This window comes from Sardina pilchardus, chromosome 20 (genome assembly GCF_963854185.1).
Source record: "Sardina pilchardus chromosome 20, fSarPil1.1, whole genome shotgun sequence".
Lineage (NCBI taxonomy): Eukaryota > Metazoa > Chordata > Actinopteri > Clupeiformes > Clupeidae > Sardina > Sardina pilchardus.
The window spans coordinates 10150816-10171272 of NC_085013.1; the positions used below are offsets into that span (position 1 = coordinate 10150816).

General features: G+C 42.3%; 3 protein-coding genes across 7 annotated transcripts; 2 read left to right on the forward strand and 1 right to left on the reverse strand.

Annotated features, from left to right (window-relative positions):
* The first annotated feature begins 825 nt into the window (after window positions 1-825).
* Window positions 826-14188, forward strand: ppm1aa (protein phosphatase, Mg2+/Mn2+ dependent, 1Aa). 5 transcript variants are annotated; one of them, XM_062523380.1, is made up of 7 exons: window positions 826-1141; window positions 2419-3400; window positions 4685-4802; window positions 5273-5384; window positions 5695-5752; window positions 12801-12896; window positions 13305-14188. In XM_062523380.1, the coding sequence occupies exons 2-6, from the start codon at window positions 2456-2458 to the stop codon at window positions 12849-12851; spliced, it is 1284 nt and encodes a 427-aa protein (XP_062379364.1). In that variant the 5' UTR covers window positions 826-1141; window positions 2419-2455; the 3' UTR covers window positions 12852-12896; window positions 13305-14188. The 5 variants fall into 5 exon arrangements, with proteins under 5 accessions (XP_062379364.1, XP_062379365.1, XP_062379366.1 ...); XM_062523381.1 differs by having other exon boundaries at window positions 826-1047; XM_062523382.1 differs by lacking the exon at window positions 12801-12896.
* Window positions 14189-14372: 184 nt separating this feature from the next.
* LOC134067905 (uncharacterized) lies at window positions 14373-16012 on the reverse strand. The gene is made up of 5 exons (XM_062523390.1): window positions 15925-16012; window positions 15284-15761; window positions 14973-15059; window positions 14666-14845; window positions 14373-14474 (listed from the first exon to the last, which is right to left on the reverse strand). The coding sequence occupies exons 2-5, from the start codon at window positions 15638-15640 to the stop codon at window positions 14463-14465; spliced, it is 636 nt and encodes a 211-aa protein (XP_062379374.1). The 5' UTR covers window positions 15641-15761; window positions 15925-16012; the 3' UTR covers window positions 14373-14462.
* A 538-nt stretch (window positions 16013-16550) lies between these two features.
* On the forward strand, window positions 16551-20455 carry mnat1 (MNAT1 component of CDK activating kinase). The gene is made up of 8 exons (XM_062523387.1): window positions 16551-16775; window positions 17172-17324; window positions 17501-17574; window positions 17818-17921; window positions 18435-18575; window positions 18882-19010; window positions 19376-19497; window positions 19806-20455. Exons 1-8 carry the CDS (start codon window positions 16687-16689, stop codon window positions 19915-19917), a joined length of 924 nt encoding a protein of 307 aa, XP_062379371.1. The 5' UTR covers window positions 16551-16686; the 3' UTR covers window positions 19918-20455.
* Window positions 20456-20457: the final 2 nt, after the last annotated feature.

Consider the following 20457-nt stretch of genomic DNA (forward strand, 5'->3'; position numbering starts at 1 on the left):
AGAATCTTCATCAAAACTGGCATACTACTCAGATTCACATGGTCAATGGTGTGTATGTGCCAGAATTCTAAATTCTTTAAAACTATTTGGGCTCAAAGGTAGTCTACATTTTTCTTATAATATGTAAACAAATACACAAAAATGATAAAGAAACATGGTATACTATAGAGGGACAATAAGGTAGCCTACAACAGAAATTACCTTAAATTGAAGCCGTTATTGCGGCTCACCACCTTCTGAACAACAGACAAACAAATTATGCATTATCTGAAGAGTTAAAGAATAAAATCACCTAGGTATATATACTGTTCAATGTAGCCTACTGCTTCTGTTGACCAAAAAAAGGCACTGCCTCAATATTTACAAGGATGTTACAATAGGACTTTTTCCAATATCACTGTCCATTGAATGTGAGTAATGTTTTGCAAAAACACATGTTTTTTGTTGTTATTGCAGATGTTTTCATGCATCTGTTGTTTACATATTTATAGCACCGACGCCACTCAAACGATGAATTATATGTAGGCTACATACGCAGTTTAGACTATCATATAGGGCCTATCTATCATTATAGACCTAACTGGTTTCAGACAGAGCATTTTTGACGACAAAAACTGTATATTTGTGCCCTACTTTTGAAGCATATTGGACATGTTATTCCTCTTATCCTATATATCGCAGCCTCTTTATTAAGGCCAATGCACATCGCTTGTTGTTGTGTTTATCTAATATGTATGGGAAAGGCGCTCGTAAAAGGATGATGTCATTTGTTTCGACTGCGCAACCTGCTGAATGTACATCCGGGTCTTCAATCCAGGTCCTCTCGTCGAGAGGCTAAGGTTCAGCGTGCGGGTGGGTAAACTGCTCGGCGTAGCCCCCCAGCCCATCATCACAATCGAAAATACTTATGTAAAAATATTGCAGAATATTGTAATAATGCATCCCCGGCTGATTGACAACGGGGAGGTCCGCTCTTTCACAAACTGAACGCGGGGAAAGGGTTTTTCTCCCAGCACAAGCCAGTCAACAAACCAAGTCCATCCGACGGTGAGCCTCTGCTTTAACGGCGTTTCTTGCCGTTCTAGAAATTCTTTCGCAGCGCCCAACATCATAAGGTACCGTTTGGACCTACATTGATTTGGTAAGTTATTAACGACATATCTTGATATTGCGTTTAAAATAATTTGGTCAATAAACAATATCGATTGTTTACACGGAAGCTAACGTTATTGCCATCGTGCTAGTCTTAGGTTAGCATATTATGCTAACGTACTGTAGCTAGCTAACCTTTTTAACAAGTTGAACAGTCAAGCTCTCAATTTGGATTTGTGAGATACGACAAATCCAAACAGAAAATACCAATAAATGACTGGTATCTTAACCAGCTAATTTAACGAGCAGTCATGTTATGTTAACATTGGGCCTTTAGAGGTGTGTAACATTATATTTTAGGGCCAGATACACATTACGACGCGACGCATCAGTGTCCTCGCAGTGCTTCACAGATTGTCAAGGCGCTTGCCTGTAACTAGACCAGTGTTTGTGCTGCTCATTAGGTAGAATGCCTTTATTTGACAAGTAATATTGTGTAACATCACACCACGCAGGATTGATTAACATTATGAAGCATGTGTTAGTTCACGATAATTGTTCTTTCAAAAAATAAATGCAAATGTCATTGAGTTCTGTTTAAAATATGGGACACCTCACAAAGCAAATGCCTATTTTCTCTCATATGGAGCCATAGAAGTGAAGCTAACAATAGCAAGTCAATAACAACTACCTTAGCCCGTCAGATGATATTCAGTGATAATCCCGTCACTCCTAGCAGTTGTATTAACGTTTCTCCGCCACCTCATCCAGTGTCAGTCGCTGATCACGTTAGCTGACTGTTGAGTTTTACTTTTGCCGAATAAGACATTATGTACTTTGGGCATATTGTAACAGTTGTGCTGTTGACGCCCTGCTGTTAAGCAGTTTGGAGTCTTAAAATACGGTGACAGCACGGGAAATTAGTCTATTGCAATGTTATTAATGTTGTTTCAGCACCTGTTTATAATGGGTCTCCTAAAAAGCACGTTGATAAAATAGGAATGTTGCTACCATCGGTGCAAGTCAACCAAAAGCGTCCTAAGGTCGAGCCAGATATTTTTAGAAGCGCGTCGCGCTGTGGTGAAGTGATAATCTCACTTCCATACAAGGCTGGCAACCAGATAGATCAGCTCTCCATAAATTATTGTAGTTTAAATTTGGTAGACAGAATTCAACAAGACTAAACGAAACACCCGTTTGTAAATGAAAAGAGGAAATGAAAATAGTAACATTACTTATTGTTTATTGTTGAATTGTCAGACTGTGTTGTTTTCAAAATGTAAATTAAATAACTTATTTTGGGTTTCTCCCTTCTTTCCTTTTTAGATAGGACCATCATAACAAAAGCACACACTCATACATAATGGGTGCATTTTTGGACAAGCCAAAGATGGAGAAACAGAATGCCCGTGGTGAGGGGAACGACCTGCGCTATGGCCTGAGCAGCATGCAGGGCTGGCGGGTGGAGATGGAGGACGCGCACACTGCCGTCATCGGCCTGCCGCAGGGCCTCAGTCCCTGGTCCTTCTTCGCCGTGTACGACGGGCACGCCGGCTCCCAGGTGGCCCGCTACTGCTGCGAGCACCTCCTGGAGCACATCACCAGCAACCCCGACTTCCAGGGCGGCACCGAGCCCCAGGAGCAGCCTGACGCCACCGCTGCTGCTGCTGCTGCCGCCGCCGCCGCCGCCGCAGTCGCCGCCGCAAAGGAGGTGGCCAAGGAGCCAGAGGTCGAGGAGCCCAGCGTCGACCAGGTGAAGCAGGGCATCCGCACGGGCTTCCTGCAGATTGACGAGCACATGCGCCAGATCTCGGAGAACCGGAAAGGGGGCGGCACGACCGACCGCAGCGGCTCCACGGCCGTGTGCGTGATGGTGTCCCCGCAGCACGTCTACTTCATCAACTGCGGCGACTCTCGCGGGCTCCTGAGCCGCGCCGGCACCGTGCACTTCTTCACGCAGGACCACAAGCCCAACAACCCGCTGGAGAAGGAGCGCATCCAGAACGCCGGCGGCTCCGTCATGATCCAGCGCGTCAACGGCTCGCTGGCCGTGTCGCGCGCCCTCGGCGACTTCGACTACAAGTGCGTGCACGGCAAGGGCCCCACCGAGCAGCTGGTGTCACCCGAGCCCGAGGTCTGTGCCATCGAGCGCTCCGAGGCCAACGACGAGTTCATCGTGCTGGCGTGCGACGGCATCTGGGATGTCATGGCCAACGACGAGCTATGTGACTTTGTGCGCTCACGGCTGGAGGTCACTGACGATCTGGAGAGGGTCTGCAATGAAATTGTCGACACCTGTCTTTACAAGGTGAGAACATTTCATTCCGTCAACACCACCTACTCACACTCAGTAGCCAGTCAACATGTATTCATTTTTCCCTGGTAAACACTGAAGCTGTAAATCGACTGACTTGTATCTGTGCTGTGTCATTGCGCAGCTCTGCTACATGTCACCTAAGGCAACACCATAGCGTTTTGATTCATGTTGTCAAATAAAGGAAACCACATGTATGAATGATTAGTTCTCGCAGCTCATTCATCACCATAGCTTAGCGATATTCCACCTTTGCCAGATTGGGGCTCTTAAGTGTTGGTCTTGTGCTTTTGTAAATGGGGGCATAATGGCCCTATTTTGAGTGTGTGAATGTGCTCTTCGCCAAGCCATCCCAGTTTTTTTTTTTTTCCTCTGCTGGTCCAGAGTTACGTGGAACGCATCAGTCAGAGAGGGAACACATTGCTTATCGGAAAGACAATCCCTCCTCTTTCACAAGGTTTCCTTTGTGCTGGGAGCCCTGTTGAAAATCAAATTGACTACGGAACATTCAGCATGCATGTTGCCCTTTTTCTGAACAACTCTTACACTGTCCTTAACCACTACTCTTGGTCAGTGAGAATTGTACGTTTTTAAACAAAATAGAAAAATCCGGGCGTAAAAAAAGATAGTGTATGCTTTGGCAATGCATGGGCTTGTGAAACAAAAGATTAAAACATTGTTTAAAATAAACAAAATGGTTTCTTCCGGCCTATAATGGAGAGATGCTAAACATGAGTCAGTTATGAAGCCAGTAACAGTCAATAAAATAGTGTCTGATTATCAGATAGTAAACATGCAGTCGGTCTCAAAATAATTTCATGAATGTTATTGTGTGTAAACCTGCACTAGCTTGGCTTGTGTTTTCCGTCATATGCTTACTAAGCTATAAATGACCGAATCAAGTGAATATTACCAACTAGTGAGCTTACTGTTACTACACAGATTTGGCCAAAGCTAGCAAGTAGGTGATTACTACATATTGACCTTATACACCTTTCATTTGCACAACAAAACAAACAGCTTTTTAGTAGAAGCTGCAAATAAAATACTTAAAAAAAACCCTACTTCTGGATACTGAGACCTATTGTTCCCAGATTATTAACAGGGTGGAGGGGGATTTCCTCTACCATGCAAGGGTATCAACTTCACTATGTAATGTGCTATTATTCGTCTCATTTTTATCATTCTCAATCAATTTCCACTACTCACCATTCTGCCTCTACTGTCTCTCTCCCTCTCCGTGTGTGTGTGTGTGTGTGTGTGTGTGTGTGTGTACAGGGGAGCAGGGACAATATGAGTGTGGTGCTGGTGTGCTTCAGTGGAGCACCCAAGGTGTCCGCCGAGGCCGTGAGGAGGGAACAAGAGCTGGATAAGTACCTGGAGAGCCGAGTGGAGGGTACACTAACGCTTCTGCACTGTCACACTTACTTTGCACTTACCACGCATGGGCGCCACAGAGTGGGGACCGTGTGTGTCAGACTTTAAGCTAAGAGCTAGACTTGACTCTTCAGAGGCTTGTTGTGCACATTTTGTGGACTCATTTTGGAATTTATTCAAATTGATTGTATTTTTTGTTAAATCAGTATGGCGTCAAATAAAATCTGTTTGGACAACTAGTTTAGAGTCCAAAGAGCAGTAACTAATGTATGCTTTACTTATATACAGTTATTTCACAATTTTGTTGGCAAGGTCAGTAATGGTACTTAAAGTATGAGTGACATTTCACACAACCTAACACTGATTGGACATCCTCTTGCCACTGACTGAAATAATAAGGCGTTGTGAAATGTAAACCGGTTTTAACCATACAAATGCGTCAATGAGACAAATGGGTGTGTTTGATTGAGGGTCGGTCGCTCTGTGCAGAGATCCTGAAGCAGAATGGTGAGGAGGGCGTCCCGGATATGGTGCATGTGATGCGCACATTAGCGACAGAGAACATCCCCAACCTGCCACCGGGAGGAGAGCTCGCCAGCAAGTGAGTAGTTACACGGACTGTACTCAAACGTCAATCACACTCACACCACTCAAATGTCCATACAAGCTACAGGTCACACAGAGTCATGCCTCAACTGAACCTCGAACACAAATCGGATATCACTGAAATCTATCTGTCAGATCAGATGTCTGAGATCAGATCACACATTGATCGCTCACTGTAGGTACACACTCCCTGAAGCCTATTTGAGACCTTTCACAAGGGCCTTATGTGTGTTTAAATAGCATACACGTCAATGGATACCTTTATACCTTGTCTATTGTTTAAAAAGTGCACTTGTTTTTCTCAGACGAAGCGTTATTGAAGCAGTATACAACAAACTCAACCCCTTCAGAAATGAGGACACAGTGAGTATTACCACCACAAGCCACTTCACTCTCGTTCTGTCTGATGAGATGGCTGTGTGTGTGTGTTTGTGTGTGAGGGAGAGAGAGAGAAAATTGATCAGCATGGTCAGTGTGTGTATGTGTGTGTGATTAACATTCAATCATTAACATTGTCTTTCATTTGAGCCCATTGTAGCGGTCACTCAATTCTGGGAGCACCACTGCTCATCTACCTCAATCTTCATTCCATACATCCATTCATTCATTCATCTATACGTTCATTCTCTTTACTTTTCTTTGCCTCTCCCTCAATTCTTCCGGTTTCTCTAGGGATTTAGCATCATGTTTGGAATATCTGTTTTGATTCGGTAGTGTCTTTGCATGATAGTAAGAGCCTTTTTTATTGTCTTCTCAGAAAGATAATAAATTGCACATTCCAGCCCAAGTCGTTTTTTGAACTTCTGGCAGAAGTCTATAGGGAAAGCACTCTCAGGTTGTTTCACGGATCAGTTATGATCAGGGGCAAAAGGAAGTCCCCGTATCTGTTATCTCGATGACGTGTTTGTCCTCACTGCTTGACTTCATGTCCTGTGAGGAGCAGTCAGTGCGAGTGGGAGAGAGGACTGTGGAGAGGATCATGTTCCGCTCCTCATCCTGATCAGGTGTGGATCTCTGCTCAGACCCACTCCTGTTCTGCCCTGTCTGGGCATGACGCCATGAGCCCCAGCACAACCATTGACTCTCTTATGCGACAGTCGGCTAAAGGCCAGTGACGTGGCTGCTCAATCGTTGTGTGTATTCAGAAGTGGTATTGGGATCACGATGGACACATATGGACAGATATATGAGCTACTAAAACCACCTGATACAAAATTCAGAACGTGATTTTTGTCAAGTCACATGAAGATTAGTGGTGTATGGATAATCGAGTAGCTGAGTGACCGTTTGAAATTCTATACATTGCACACTCCCAATAGTTTCAGTATTGATTCGCGGCATGAGAGGGCAGTATACTGTATACTCGTACAGGAAAGGGATATACTGCTTTTCACATACGTTGTCTTTTTTTGTAGCTTTACGTTAAAACACAAACATAAGTGAATAATCATTTGTGGACACTGTAGGATATTTGAATATCAAAGATGGTCAGGGTGCACACCTGTTCTGAATACAGTACATTCATAAAATCAAATTTGATCATCAGAAGTGTTGACTCCATGGTAACATGGCCATACTACTGTGCTATATATAGGAGTTTTTCCAAATTGCTCGGTATGTGAATAGTAATTTATTGTAATGGATTGTTTTGCCCTTACATTTTATGCGTTGTACGTATCATGTACACCATGATCTGCACTTATTAGATAATATCAAATAATTAGTTATGTGTTGCACTGGGCATGCTAAACACCCCACTTGGGCAGAGTGTTATTACATGGAGATGCATACAACTTCAGTCAGACCTTGCCCACTTACCCACGGTGACATTTTCCATAGCAATTAAACAGCTGATAAGATCAAGCTAAGTTGAATTTGGCTTGAAAGTAGTGTAAGTCCTTGGTAGTAGGGGACCTTGGAAGATGGAGTAAGAACATCAGTAAAATAAAGCAAGCAGACTGTACTCACAAGGCCGTCCTCTTAAATATAACGCAAACCTGAATCTCTGCTTGATTCATGAGATTTGTGCCTTTTCAAGAAAAGAAGTACTTGCAACATGACACTCAAAGTCATTGGTGATGAGCCCATTAATGACGAGGCCTTGTTTTTTTATTTAACGAATACTAGATGGACACAGGAATGTGCACTTGCTCAGGAGTGAGTAGATTTTATGTTCTGCCTAGTTGGGTCTCTAAGGGTCCCTCCCACATCAGTCACGCTCATTTGTCATTTGTCACGAACACTATTACTTTGTTGTCATGCACCATGATTAATTAGGTTTCAGCATCAGTTTTATCCTCATTCTGATTTTTTGTGTGTGTCATCCATTCATCAGTCGACGTTAACTGTAATTGCTGTTAAGACACTGTTCCGGCACAGACTTTTGACTTTTGCTTGAGAGAGAAAAAACGTACAGGGTTGGGAAAACATGCCAACACAGTGGGGGCCAAATGAACTAGGAGTCTGTGCCTCCTAACTTTCAAATCCACTACCAGCCTGATGTCATCAACTCTTCATTTGCCACTGGTAGCACTTTAAATCATATGCCAGTATGCATCATGCAAAACACACATACATAGTGAGAAACACACACATACACACACACACACACAGACCTAGTGTGTAGGATCGGGGCTCTAAAGGCCTGTTTCCTCCCTCTTTTTGCTGAAGGACTCAGCCTCCACAGAAGACATGTGGTGATGCACTAACACACCCAGCTTTCCACCTGGTCTCCACACAGCGCCCGCATCTTTAAAAGAAGGGAAAACAGGAGGAGGCGGAAGAGGAGGAGAAGGAGGAGGAGGAGGAGGAGGAGGAGGAGGAGATGAACACCCTACAACAACCCCTTACGGCCCTCCTTGCTATCTCTCCTGGGATTTTTGGGGACTCTTGTCCACTGGGTTTCATTCCCTCAGTCCTTCACAGACTTACAAAACCGACTTCCTTCAAGGATCCCCCCCCCCCCCACCCCCACCCCCGCCCTCTTCTCCTAGACCCCCCCAGCCCCACCCCCCCACTCCCCCAAAAACACTCTTCAGTATCTCCCCTGTTCCCTCTCCTATCAACACTGGCGTTAGACCTCTGCAACCAACACCCACTCCCTCCCTGCAAACCAGCGCCTCCTTTTGCAGCCTCCAACAGCATTATCTCCTGCATCCAATGTTTTACCAACCAGCAACTACCATCCCTCCGACAGTATCATTACACTCTACCCTAAACCCGAATCCTTACTACAGCTTGTCAAACCGTTGGTTAAAACAAATCTTTTTTTTTTTCGTTTTTTTTTTATTTTTATTTGATTTCAATTCATTTTGATCTACAGTTTTCTTTTTTGTGGTGTACAGTTGTCTAGTGCAAAAGTGAAGTCTGTATCAAATGCAGCTAAAGTGGTGGGTTGAAAAAAAGCTGATGTTAAAAAAGGAAAAAAAAAAAGATAAAGAAGGCTGCCTCGCACAGCCCTAGGTCCCCACTATCCCCAATGGTCACCACCACCACCACCGCCACCACCACCACCACATATCACTCAGTGTGATTGTGTGTTCCTTGAAGAAACGGGTAATTGACATGGGCTTAGAGCATGTTCAGTTTTTATTGATGTTTTTTTTTGTTTTGTTTTCTTTGTTTGTTTTCTTTGTTTTTTGTATACTAAAGCACTTGCTTTGTACGGTAATCTTTCTCCATGCTCAGTTCTGTTATCACAATGTTCACATGTCAAACCCTCTCATGTTGACACTATCTCTTGATCTCGAGACTTTACATTTCCACAAAAGACAGAGCCGAACTATTCCTTATACCAAGCTAAGCTAATCTGTTTTGTGCTTTAGTGTGCGTGTGCGTATGTCTGTGTGTCTGTGTGTGTGTGTGTGTGTGTGTGCGTGCTTGAGAGAGAGAGAGAGAGAAAGAGAGATCTCTGAATGGATCATATGGGTAAACATACTATGTGCTGTCATTGCGTATGCTTTTTTGTTTAAGAAAGCTCCTTCAGTACATTTACTGGGGTGTTGCAGAAGAGGCTGGTGTAGAATAGAAAGGAATGGAACTGTGCCCCCCCCCTCCCCTCCCCCTTTCTGTTCACACACACACACACACACACATACACACATGCACACATGCCACTCATCCACCCATTGGCCCACTTTACTGCCCCCTGTCTCTGTATATTTGGAGTAGGCTGGTGTGAGGAGAGATGGCATCTAATGTTCAGGAACCACACAGACCATAGGCCTGGCTTAAGTATGGCTGTACTGGTTGGTCAGACCAACAGTAAGTCGAGGAAAAAAATCTCCAGAAGCTGGTTTCAAATGGTTGTAGTGTGAAAAGAGTTGAGTTTCTTTTTTACATGTTGGAAATGGCTTGAGCTTTTACATTTCTTTACTGTATGACTTTGAATGAACTGTAAGGAAGAACAAAAATCTCCATGAATGCTCTGAGCTTGTCTGTGTAGAGCGTATCCCTGTCGTAGAAGAGGTGTGCTGGCTGTCCTATAGGCCAAGGGAGAATAGTTTGCTGCTATAGTGTTTGAATGATTGATGCATCTGACTGGTTAGTGGGTTGATTGATTTGATTTGATTGATTAATTGATTCTTGCATTGGTAACTTAACCCTCCCCATGCCCCTTCTTTGTGCAGTTTTTTGTCAGTGAAACTGTTTGTAACTTATTAAGAAAATATAAAAGGTATTGTGGCTAATTATAGTACGATAATGATTATAATATTCCCCCCCTGGACAAAATAAGGAAGAGCAAGTAATGTTGGTAGTCAAGGCTTTGGCCGTAAAGGATTTTACTTTTTAAGTATCTAGGTTTTTGGATAGATCATTGTGAAGAAAATGGTTGTATGGATAGAGCATCTTGGTGAGTGTACCCTTCAGTGTCTGGACACTAAAATTAGTTTTGTGATTTGCAGCCCCCTCTGACCCCGAAGACTGACAATCAGACGACGTTAAGCTAACCCTGGCTTCCCCTCGTTGTGTGTCTGTTAAATTTGGCTTCAACAGCGCATGCTTTTTTTGGCCCAGCTATAAGCAGTTGAATAGTCCCCTCCCCTTTCTTCATTTTAACACGGTCTCTGTTGTTTTTTGCACAGCTGTCGCAAACAAATTGAACAAATTTAGCAAATGTCCTCAAAACAGTGTTTAAAACAATGTGGCATTTGGTTCTTGCCCTTTGCACACAATTTAATGATGTACTTTACGTATAAAAATTGTCTCTGTGATGTGGCCCTAATGTGCATACCTTGCCGTAAATATAAAATTAAAAAAAAAAAAAATCCATTGTCACACCAATTTTAGGATCATTAATAATAATAATAATAATTAAACATACTGTGTGGAACTGAATCCTTTAGTGTAGATGTGTTTATGGCCTACATCCTTTCCCCAATGTCATTGTGTGCAAAGGGAACCAAAAAAAAGAAAGAAAAAAAAACAATATGATACGTTGGTAGACCCTCACACCACACACACCTAACAAAAGCAGTGTTTTTACCTCTGTTTTGAGTGGATGTGAGCGATCTTCTGTTCACAGTCAAGCTGCTCTAAAGAAACGCCCTGATCATCTGTTGTGCACATAAGCTAAGCTATTTTTATTAAATGATTAATATGTATATTTGTACTCATTTATAAATATGTACACAAATGAAGTAATCAAGGAAAATCAGTCCTCCTCTTAACCCATTCAGATCCTCGTAAACTGTTTTTCTGTCTGTCATTTTAATATTTTCAGACTGGAAATAAACCTATTTTATTTGAGCCTGGTCTCTGTCATTCTCTTGTTGATAAAAAACGTTGCTGTATGGCACACCGTCCTATAAAGCACCAGCTCAGGAGTGACACTGACCGATTAGCCAGGGTCATTTTAACATTGGCTACTAGCGCATATTTAATGGAAGGGATAGTGCTGGAACTGCTCATTGTCACATCTCATCAGAGTAGATTCTTGATCCACATCATTTTTTTTTTGGTCTTCTCGAAATTGTCCTCATTCTTTCTGAAAGAAAGTGGCTAGATAGTGAAATCATTTTCTAAGTGAAAAGGCTCCCATCTGTTTGAAGTTCGAGTTGCAGTTAATCCTGTTTTTAGGCAAAATACTGCTCACATGATGAACGTGCCTCATAATATCCTGAACTCTAAATGCTTGGTTGTGATTTTGCATTACTGACAAAAGTCATGTAAGTTTTCATTTTTCTTAACACACTAAAACACTAAAGGTTGCTTGTTTAGCTAATTTAATTGAATGATGAATATTGGGACATCTCAGTGCAAACATACCATTTTATCATCAGTTTGGCCACTCGAAGGTCTAAAGTGAAATTCAGCATCATTCTTGAACGATTCCCTGCTTTCGGCCTCATGGAATCACCGGGCCAGGAATTCCTCCACCTGCTTTCCTCACTGATCTTACTCTGGAAAAAAAAAACTCCTACGTGTAGCCTTTCCTCCTTTCATCCCTCATAAAACATGGTCACAGTCATTCTGAGCCGACATTGGCTCCTCTGCTTATCAAGACCCATGTTGAATTATCATATCAAGAATTCAATTCTCACGTTTTGAAAAGAATCCCCTGCTGTCTGACCCAATGGCCGTGTCACTGCAGCTATTTATTTTTTTAATTATTTTTTTTTAAAAGTGATTTAAGTGCGGATCAGAGCCGTTTGAAGGTCTCTTCGTCTATCAATAAGAATGCTTTGGGCTCATTCTTTATCCTCTGAATGTCTGTGTCCTCTCAAGAAAAGTCTTGTGCTTTCTTTTCAGCGGCATATATACAGTAGCATGTGCTGTCATTATTAGTCACTTTGAACTAAACTTCATTCAGCTTAATGAACCGCACCCTGTCACCTGCTTGATGCACTTTGTTGTAATCAGCTAGAAGATCACTGCTAAACTTCATTCTCTTCCCCTCCCATGGCCATGTTCACTGTGGTTTGTGCAATATCACGCTATTGCAGTCTTGTCAAGCTGTTCTTGGCAACAAATTATTCTTCAATCCAGTTGTTGAGGCAGTTGTCGGGGTAGGTATTTTAAGGGGTTGATTTACCCCCATGACAAGACAAGGCTTTCCTTTTGTCTTTTCTCTCTATGCTTTTGCATTTAGCATTCCTCATTGGTTCCTCCGGGCCACAGCAAGGCTCAGATGATTGTGAATGAGAGAAAATGTCTTCAAACATTCAGTTCCATTTTAGATGCTCAAAAGCTCTTCAGGCACTCACGCATTACCTCTTTCCCTGATAATCTTAGTCACTGGCGTGAGTTCTTATGTTTCCCTTATTAACTTCATATCCACCTTTTTCTTTCATCTTCCTCCTGCTTTTTTATATCTATTCACGTCATTCTACACTGTTTCCATGTATAATTCTCCATTTATATTTGTTTTGATTTGTGTCACACTATTCACACATAACGTTGTCTTTACAAGGAGAGGCTCACTCCTCTGTCATGGAAACAGGGAAAGGGAAAGTCATCTTGAAAGAGTGGAGTCCAACTCATTGCATTCAAAGTCAAGAATATTAAGGTAACTGTTCCTTTGCAGAATTAAAAGCAACCAGCACTTATTTCATGCAATCAGATATTAATCAAATGTTAACATTCATGTTTTAGCGATAGAACAAATTACGTTTGTCTTTGAGGACCAAATCATTTGATGGATTGGGGGCATTTTTATTGCATAGTAAAAGTGGTCATGTCCTGGATACTACTGAAGCACTGCATTCTTATGGAGTAGGATGGGCATCTTGCTAACAGACCTTGAGAATATCTACTATGCATGTGTGCATGTGTGTCCTAACAGCTGTTGTTAGCTAACAGCTGCAAATGTTTTTTGTTTAAAGTTACGTTTCTAAGAGATTCTTTGAGGCACCTGTCTTGTGTGTCACACATTTGTTCACACGTTATGCTCTTCTCTCTCCTGATCTGTCTGCAGGATCCTGACATCCTCTTCTTCCGTGGTTTCAGCTAAAATCAGAGAACAATCTACAGCAGGGCAGTTTCACCCCATCTGCCCCATATCCCCTTAATGTCATCCACTACAACATCGCCCAAATCTTCTTCGTTCCACACCGTGAACTCTGACACTAAACTTTCCATACAAGAATTGAACCTAGCCTTAGACTAAAAGCCTTCTTCCGTGGAAATCATTGACGTTCATCTTAGTCTAGGACTAGGCTTAATCCATGTACATAAAACCAGCCCAATTTGACTAACCTCTGTCAATGACTTGCTACACCCAGAAAAACTGGTCAAGCAGGTCATTCACCCATACGCTGAAAACCGTTTATGCCACCACCCTGTATACGGTCGTATTATCTCAGGCTTATGTCTTATCTCTTAAGTTTGACATGTACTTGAAATCTTTATCAGGCGGATTTAGAGTTATGACTCTCTGAGCTGAGTTGCCTGAAGGGATCCAAAGACTTGCAAGGTGCTCAAACCACTTTTGTTTGCTTACAAAGTCTACATGTACACAAGGTTGAATTATGTATTGAATGTTATTTATGAATGAAAACAAATCTGTTTCATGATCTATCTCAGGCTTTAGAAGACCTAGTCAATGTAGACATAGGCAGCCAAAGAGCTAACTTAGCTTGAACATCACCTGACCAAATGGAAATGATTATTGTATCAATAAACACCTCTCAACCCATTTGTGCTCTTATGTTTTCCAGTCACCAGGAGGCGACATAAGACAGATTAATGGTGGCTCCATATAGCTATTTTTCTTTTAAAAAATGAACTTAAATTTTCATTAAAAAAAAATTAACTACCCTGAATGAAAAACAATAAAACCTTGTTACACATTAAAACAAATACTGTCTCTCTCTCTCTCCATATTACCTCAAGCTTAGTTAGACTATCCTAGCACAGCTGATCTTACTATACAGCTTTCCAGCGAACCGAAGTGTACAGATACTGGTGAAGAGCTAATGAAGTCTGGAAATGTTTGGGTTAACAACGTTTGTAAACTCTTATGGTTAGAGAAACAATTCATGGGTTATTCACTTTGTAATGTATGGTTTTATTTAAAACATGCATTGTTGGATGATGTTTTCATTCCTTAGACAGAGGTTTCTTTGACATGGTCTCATTTCTGCACCTGAAATTGGAGATCAGAGATGAGAAAAAAGCAGGTTCACATGTCCCAAATCCTTCTGTAATCACCTCCATGTCCTTATAACCCATCAGAACATCTGGTCTCAAATCTCCACTGAAGTTGATGTGATTTCCTGCTTTATTAGCCCTCTCTTCTGCCATCTCTCTAACCTCACTTTCCTTAGTTCTTCTGACCTTTTTCTCCAGTTTAGCAATCCTCTTCAGACTTCTGAGTACCCCTTGGAAGCCTCTCACACTCTCCTCAGAAATTCTGGGAGCATTATTCCTATGCATGCTGAATCCTGCTGAGCCTGCTGTTCTCTCTCCACTGCAAGTACGAGGGTTAACCCTAGGTGACCCTTGGTCTCTCACATTCTGAGGACAAACACATGTCAGGAACGTCAGCCACGATTGAGTTAATGTATCCTGAGAAATAAGTCTGATGCAAGAAGTAGAATGGGAAAACATGAGTACATGCAAAGACAACAGTGTGGCTTCATACCATGCAGGACAGACTGGAGGAGAACCATCTACGGAGTCTCTGAGGTAGACTACGTGCTCGTAGACTTCTCATGGCCCCACCCATAGCCTGAAGGGTACACCATTTAAAAAAAAAAAAGGCATGTTTTTCCTCTTCTCAGCCAAGCACTACCTAACCTACTGGTTCTAACTTAAGAACTGAACCACTTATCTTGATATTATCTTGATCATTATTATTATTTATGTCTCATAAAGGCCATTAGTACATAAAACAGTGTATCATGCGACTCGGCTGATTTTGAGCATGCAGAAGTATGCAGTAAAACATCTTACCTGTCTCTTCCTCAGTTCTGACATCACCCTTTCTCTGCTAATAGCCACAGTCATGAGTGATGCCAAAAGGTCTTCGTCCCTTTCCCTCATCTGCCTCTCCCGCTCTGCTCTCTCCTGCTCCCTCTCCCGCTCAACAGCCCTAAGATCCATTCCATGCCATACCTCCTGGTCTTCCAAAAGACAACCTAGATGCTCACATCGCTTCTCAAGTTCAGTGAAGTTTCTTTCTATCTCTCTCAGGTCGGATTCTTTGACCTCCTGCTCTGACATGTCCCCCATCGATCTCTGTGTCAATTGTCCTGGGGTCAAGCTCATTCTGAAGTTCACTAGTGTGTCTCCCACCAGACATGTTCTCATCTTCTTTTCAAAAGTGTGCTGAATCAACACTTGACTTTGATAGTGAGGTTCCACACCTTCTCTTTCTCCTTCTGTTCTCTCAGTTGCACTTGTGCTTGTTGTTGACTTCCTCTATTGCCTACTTATCAGTCAGAAAAAAAATGCAACAGCTCCATGTGAGTATAGCAATGTTTCATATAAATTTAAAATAATATAAAAAACGGTATAGTCATAACGCTTTTCTGTTCAATTCTATCTATAAAATAACTACAATTATTTAGTAGCAGTAGCTATTGCCCCCTCACCCAATGAAAGATACAACGTAGTCAACCATTGGAACCATTAAATTATAGCAAAAGAGAGAGAGAGAGCAATTTTGTGTGCGATGTGTCCCCACTTAAGGAATGGGAATAAAATCCAAATATTTTCTTGTTGACTTGGAAAAAAATAGTCAAATACGTCATGTTCTATATGCGTCATCCACGATAATGGAATATGGCTCAGAAATGCCGTCATGTAGGCCTAAATGAACACATTTAAACAATCTTATACGGAAACTGAAATATATTTATTATTAAGTCTCAGGTCAAGTCATTTTATTTAGACAAACAAAAACAAAATGCTGGACGGTGGCGTATTCGCCAGCGTACCCGTACACAAACATTATTATAGCCTACTACAAGCGGTCCAGTGTGTTGGGACACTGGAAGTTGGCATGAGTGGCCCACTCAGAATAAAATGTAGCCTATAAAATACATTTATTTTATAAAATAAAAGTGGACTCATTGCTAAAGTTATAGATTTAAAAAAAAAAAAAAAAAATCGTTCTTCCTTCATTTTATAGACCGAGACAGAATAGGAGAAAGAGTGGTTTTAAGCAGACGCTGAAGTCACATCCATGCGTAATGGGGAACTCAATCACGTTGCTCCACATTGCCAGTCGGAACTAATTTAACGACACATTCGAAATACCGTTTGGGTTTATAAAGCAGTTGGCTACCACTGATTGTTACTCTGATCTGATCATTAAATAAAGGCTATAATATTAGGAATAGAAATCGTTAGTAATGGACGACCAGGGGTGTCCGCGATGCAAAACTACGAAATACCGAAACCCATCTCTAAAACTTATGGTCAACGTCTGCGGTCACACTCTGTAAGTAGCTTCTTCAAGCTTGTTGTTATCCAGCTATGGCTAACATTGCAGCTTTGTATTCTGACAGTTATGTCTGCTGTATTTTGTAGGACACATCAGTAAAATAAGGTTTACTATTGATATGTGACTCATATCCTCCATACTGAATAGAGCAGGACACTGTTGGACACTGCTGTTGTATTTCAGAACAGACTTCTGACATGGATGAACAAACATAGGCTAACTTATTGACAAAACATGGATTTGCCCTAGCAATTAATGGCACGAGAAAGAGAAAGAGAAAAAACGGCACGTGTCATTTTAGAAAGCTGCATGCAAACAGTCATGTTGTGCAATGTTGTCGTCAACAAAGTTATGTTTCGGTAACTCATAACGTGTATTTTGTGGTGGTTGCAGATGCGAGAGCTGTGTGGAGATGCTTTTTGTGCGTGGCTCAGGGAATTGTGTTCAGTGTGATACACCGCTTAGGAAGAGCAATTTCCGCGTACAGCTGTTCGAGGATCCAGCCATTGACAAAGAGGTGGAAATCCGCAAGAAAGTTCTGAAGATGTAAGTATGCATATGTATGTAGTAAATGGGATACTTTTAATTGTTTCAGTTGCAGCTGTAAGATATCTCCTTACCCCCTTATGTGCCCTGCAACATACTATAGAGTGAAGTCTGTTTTAAAACTGCACTGTAAAGCTTTTTTTTTTGTTTGTTTGTTTTTCTGCCTCTTCTATAAGATACAACAAAAGAGAATTTGACTTTCCAAGCCTCAGAGAGTACAATGACTATCTAGAACAGGTGGAAGAGATTGGTGAGTGAGTGTAATTTGTGTATGGCAAACATGATTTGTGTGCATAAAAGGTAGAATCTTTATTGTAAGGATGGTAGGTAAATCAAGGAATGGTCAATTAGCCATTCTGCTTCTTTGTGAGTCACCTTTGCAAGTATGCTTGCTGTACACGGCAGAAACCTGTTACATTTGAAGCCTGTGCTCTTCACAGAAAAGGAAGTGCTTATTAACACCGTGCTTTTATTCAATTCTGTGTGCATGTAGTATTTAATCTGACCAATAACATTGATGTGGAGGGGACTCGGCAGATAATGGAACAGTACCAAAGAGAGAACAGAGATGTCATCCAGCGCAACAAAGTAAAGCTGGTGAGTACGATGACCAATGTGCTTCAGCTAAAATCAATGCTTTGTATCCTGTACCAGGGGGGTCAGGATTTGACTGATTAGCTTCGCCGATTAGCAAGGCACTTCCTCGTCGCCATTTTCCAGAAATACATCATGTCCGGTGCCGTTTTCCCATAGTTTTCCTCATGCTGATTGGTGGCTGTTCCACTCTCAGCTCATGCACGAGCTTAGTGTGGGCACGAGCTCTCCTTCTGTACCTTACGTCAATCAGTAACCTGGCACTTAATTGGCTAAGTAAAACGGCACCGGAAACAAGCCCCTTGAAACGCCATGTTTAAGCCTGAAAAAAAACTTTCAATTTTGGCAATTTTCACTAGCCTAGCATTCCCATTGAAATGAATGGGGGCGGGACTTGTTCACTTTCTCCAGTTCTTATAATACCTCCATGTCATGTACTCCAGTATCCAACATGGTGGATTTGAGCGCAATGGAGGAACCAATGTTCAGCTCTTTGTCTTGCTCCTCTTACCGCAGACTCGTGAGCAGGAGGAGCTAGAAGAGCTGCTGCTGCTGGAGCAGAAAAGTGCCGAGGAGAGGAGACTGGAGCTGCTGGAGGAGGAGAAGAGGCAGCTCCAGGCCAAAAGGAAGAACAAGCAGGCCTTGCTGGATGAGCTGGTGAGACCTATATCCAGATCTGCAGATACACAGATCTAGAGGCTTCCAGATCTAGATGTATTTTGCACAGCGTACAAATATAGATCATTGTTTCACGCCAAAATAGCTACAAAAAAATAGCTACATAGCTACCCTTTGTGTGAGGATAGTCAGCGGCTGACTTTGATAAAGAACCTCCCGTCACATAACAAGGGCAACCTCTCTGAGTTAGTAATGTCATGCGCATTCTACAAAACCAGTGCAGAGCCTGCATGCATTCCAGTGCTCACTCAAATTCAAATGCTCTCTCATGCCCTTGGTGTGCAGGAGAGCTCCCAGCTGCCCGCATGTGTCTTGCTGGCTCAGCACAAGGACAGGGCCACACAGCTGGAGCAGCAGATCGAGAAACAGAAGCAGGCTGTGAAAACCACCATCTTCTCCACGGGCATCCCAATGGTGAGTTGAACTCCTGCGCGCTTTCAATCAAACTTAAGTCTGCCTTACACTGATACGATTTGGGAAAGATTCTTGAAAGATTATAGTCTTTTAACTAATGCCCCTCATTCAATCTTTACTCAAAAGACTACAATCTTTCAAGAATCTTTCCCAAATCTTGCCAGTGTATGGTAGCCTTTACCTACACTGGCATATTGAAACATCTATGGTTCCTTAAAGGGAACACTCAGCACTTCCTTATTCCTACTTAGCATTAGCCTAGAGCATATGGGTTGGTGTTGGAATAACATGTACAATAGTTACTCTTAACACAGCTTAATCATTATGCTGGAAATGAATCCCCCCCCCCCCCACCCCACCCCCAGGGTCAGACGGTGTCACTTCAGCCTGTGCCAGAGATCCGGGAGGTTCTGTATCACTACCAGCATCTGTCCATCGCCACATACGGGCCCCCAGTGCCTGAGCTGGACCAGCTGCAGAGACATGGGTAAGACTCCCCGTTTGGCTGCACTTGTTGGGGTGTGAAAGGAATACTGTGGAGAAGCACTTAGTGAAGTGATGAAGTTTGTTCCTACCATGGTAGATGGTAATCTTGCATGCAAGTGTGACGAAAAGTCAACTTTTAGTGTCTTTTTGGAAATACGTCTGAAATGGCACTCCTCTGATAAGCAGAAGAGGGTTTTTTTTTTAACCTGGCCTTATGCCCTGTAACTTGTTGTAAACCACCAAATTCAATAACCTGATGGGCTATTCTCATTCATTTGATTACATACTTACCGAATCTGGTCTCTGCAGGTACCTGAACCATGTGCGAGCAGCATCCCAGCAGGACATGGCTGGGGGCTACTGCTCTGGATTGGCTTGTCATCGTGCTCTTCAGGACGCTTTCAGTGGACTCTACCCCTGATCTGGTCTGACTAGAACCTGTTCCAATGTCTGCACATCCACCCTTCGGGAGACCAGAGATTCAGCCGTAATCCCCAACATCTGATGTAGCTGTCCCAAGCCCCACTGAAGCATTCTAGTACTGGAGAGCATTTGGATTTGGATTGGTCAGGTGTACACCTAAAGTCAGACGATTCTGTAGAGAAGCGACAGTTCTCCGCTATTCATGTTTGTGCGCACCACCCTTTTAGAGTCTTGTGTTGATGCAAGGTGTGAAGTTTGCTAAAAAAATCCATACAGTCCTCAAATCCTTTCCTATCTACAGGACAATACTATATTAGGCTGTTGGCACATTCATCAACACAGTTACTTCTCACATTGTATATGGACCGAAAACAGGACAAAAGTGCACAAATGTTGAGTTTGAGAATATAAGTATCCTTGAGGAAGACTCCTTCAATCCTGTCTTCACGAGGATCCGTGTCGTGGGTTGAGTGAGTGTGTTTTTCCTCAATGATGTGTGTATATATTCTATTAAAATATTTTTACAGACAATTTTACA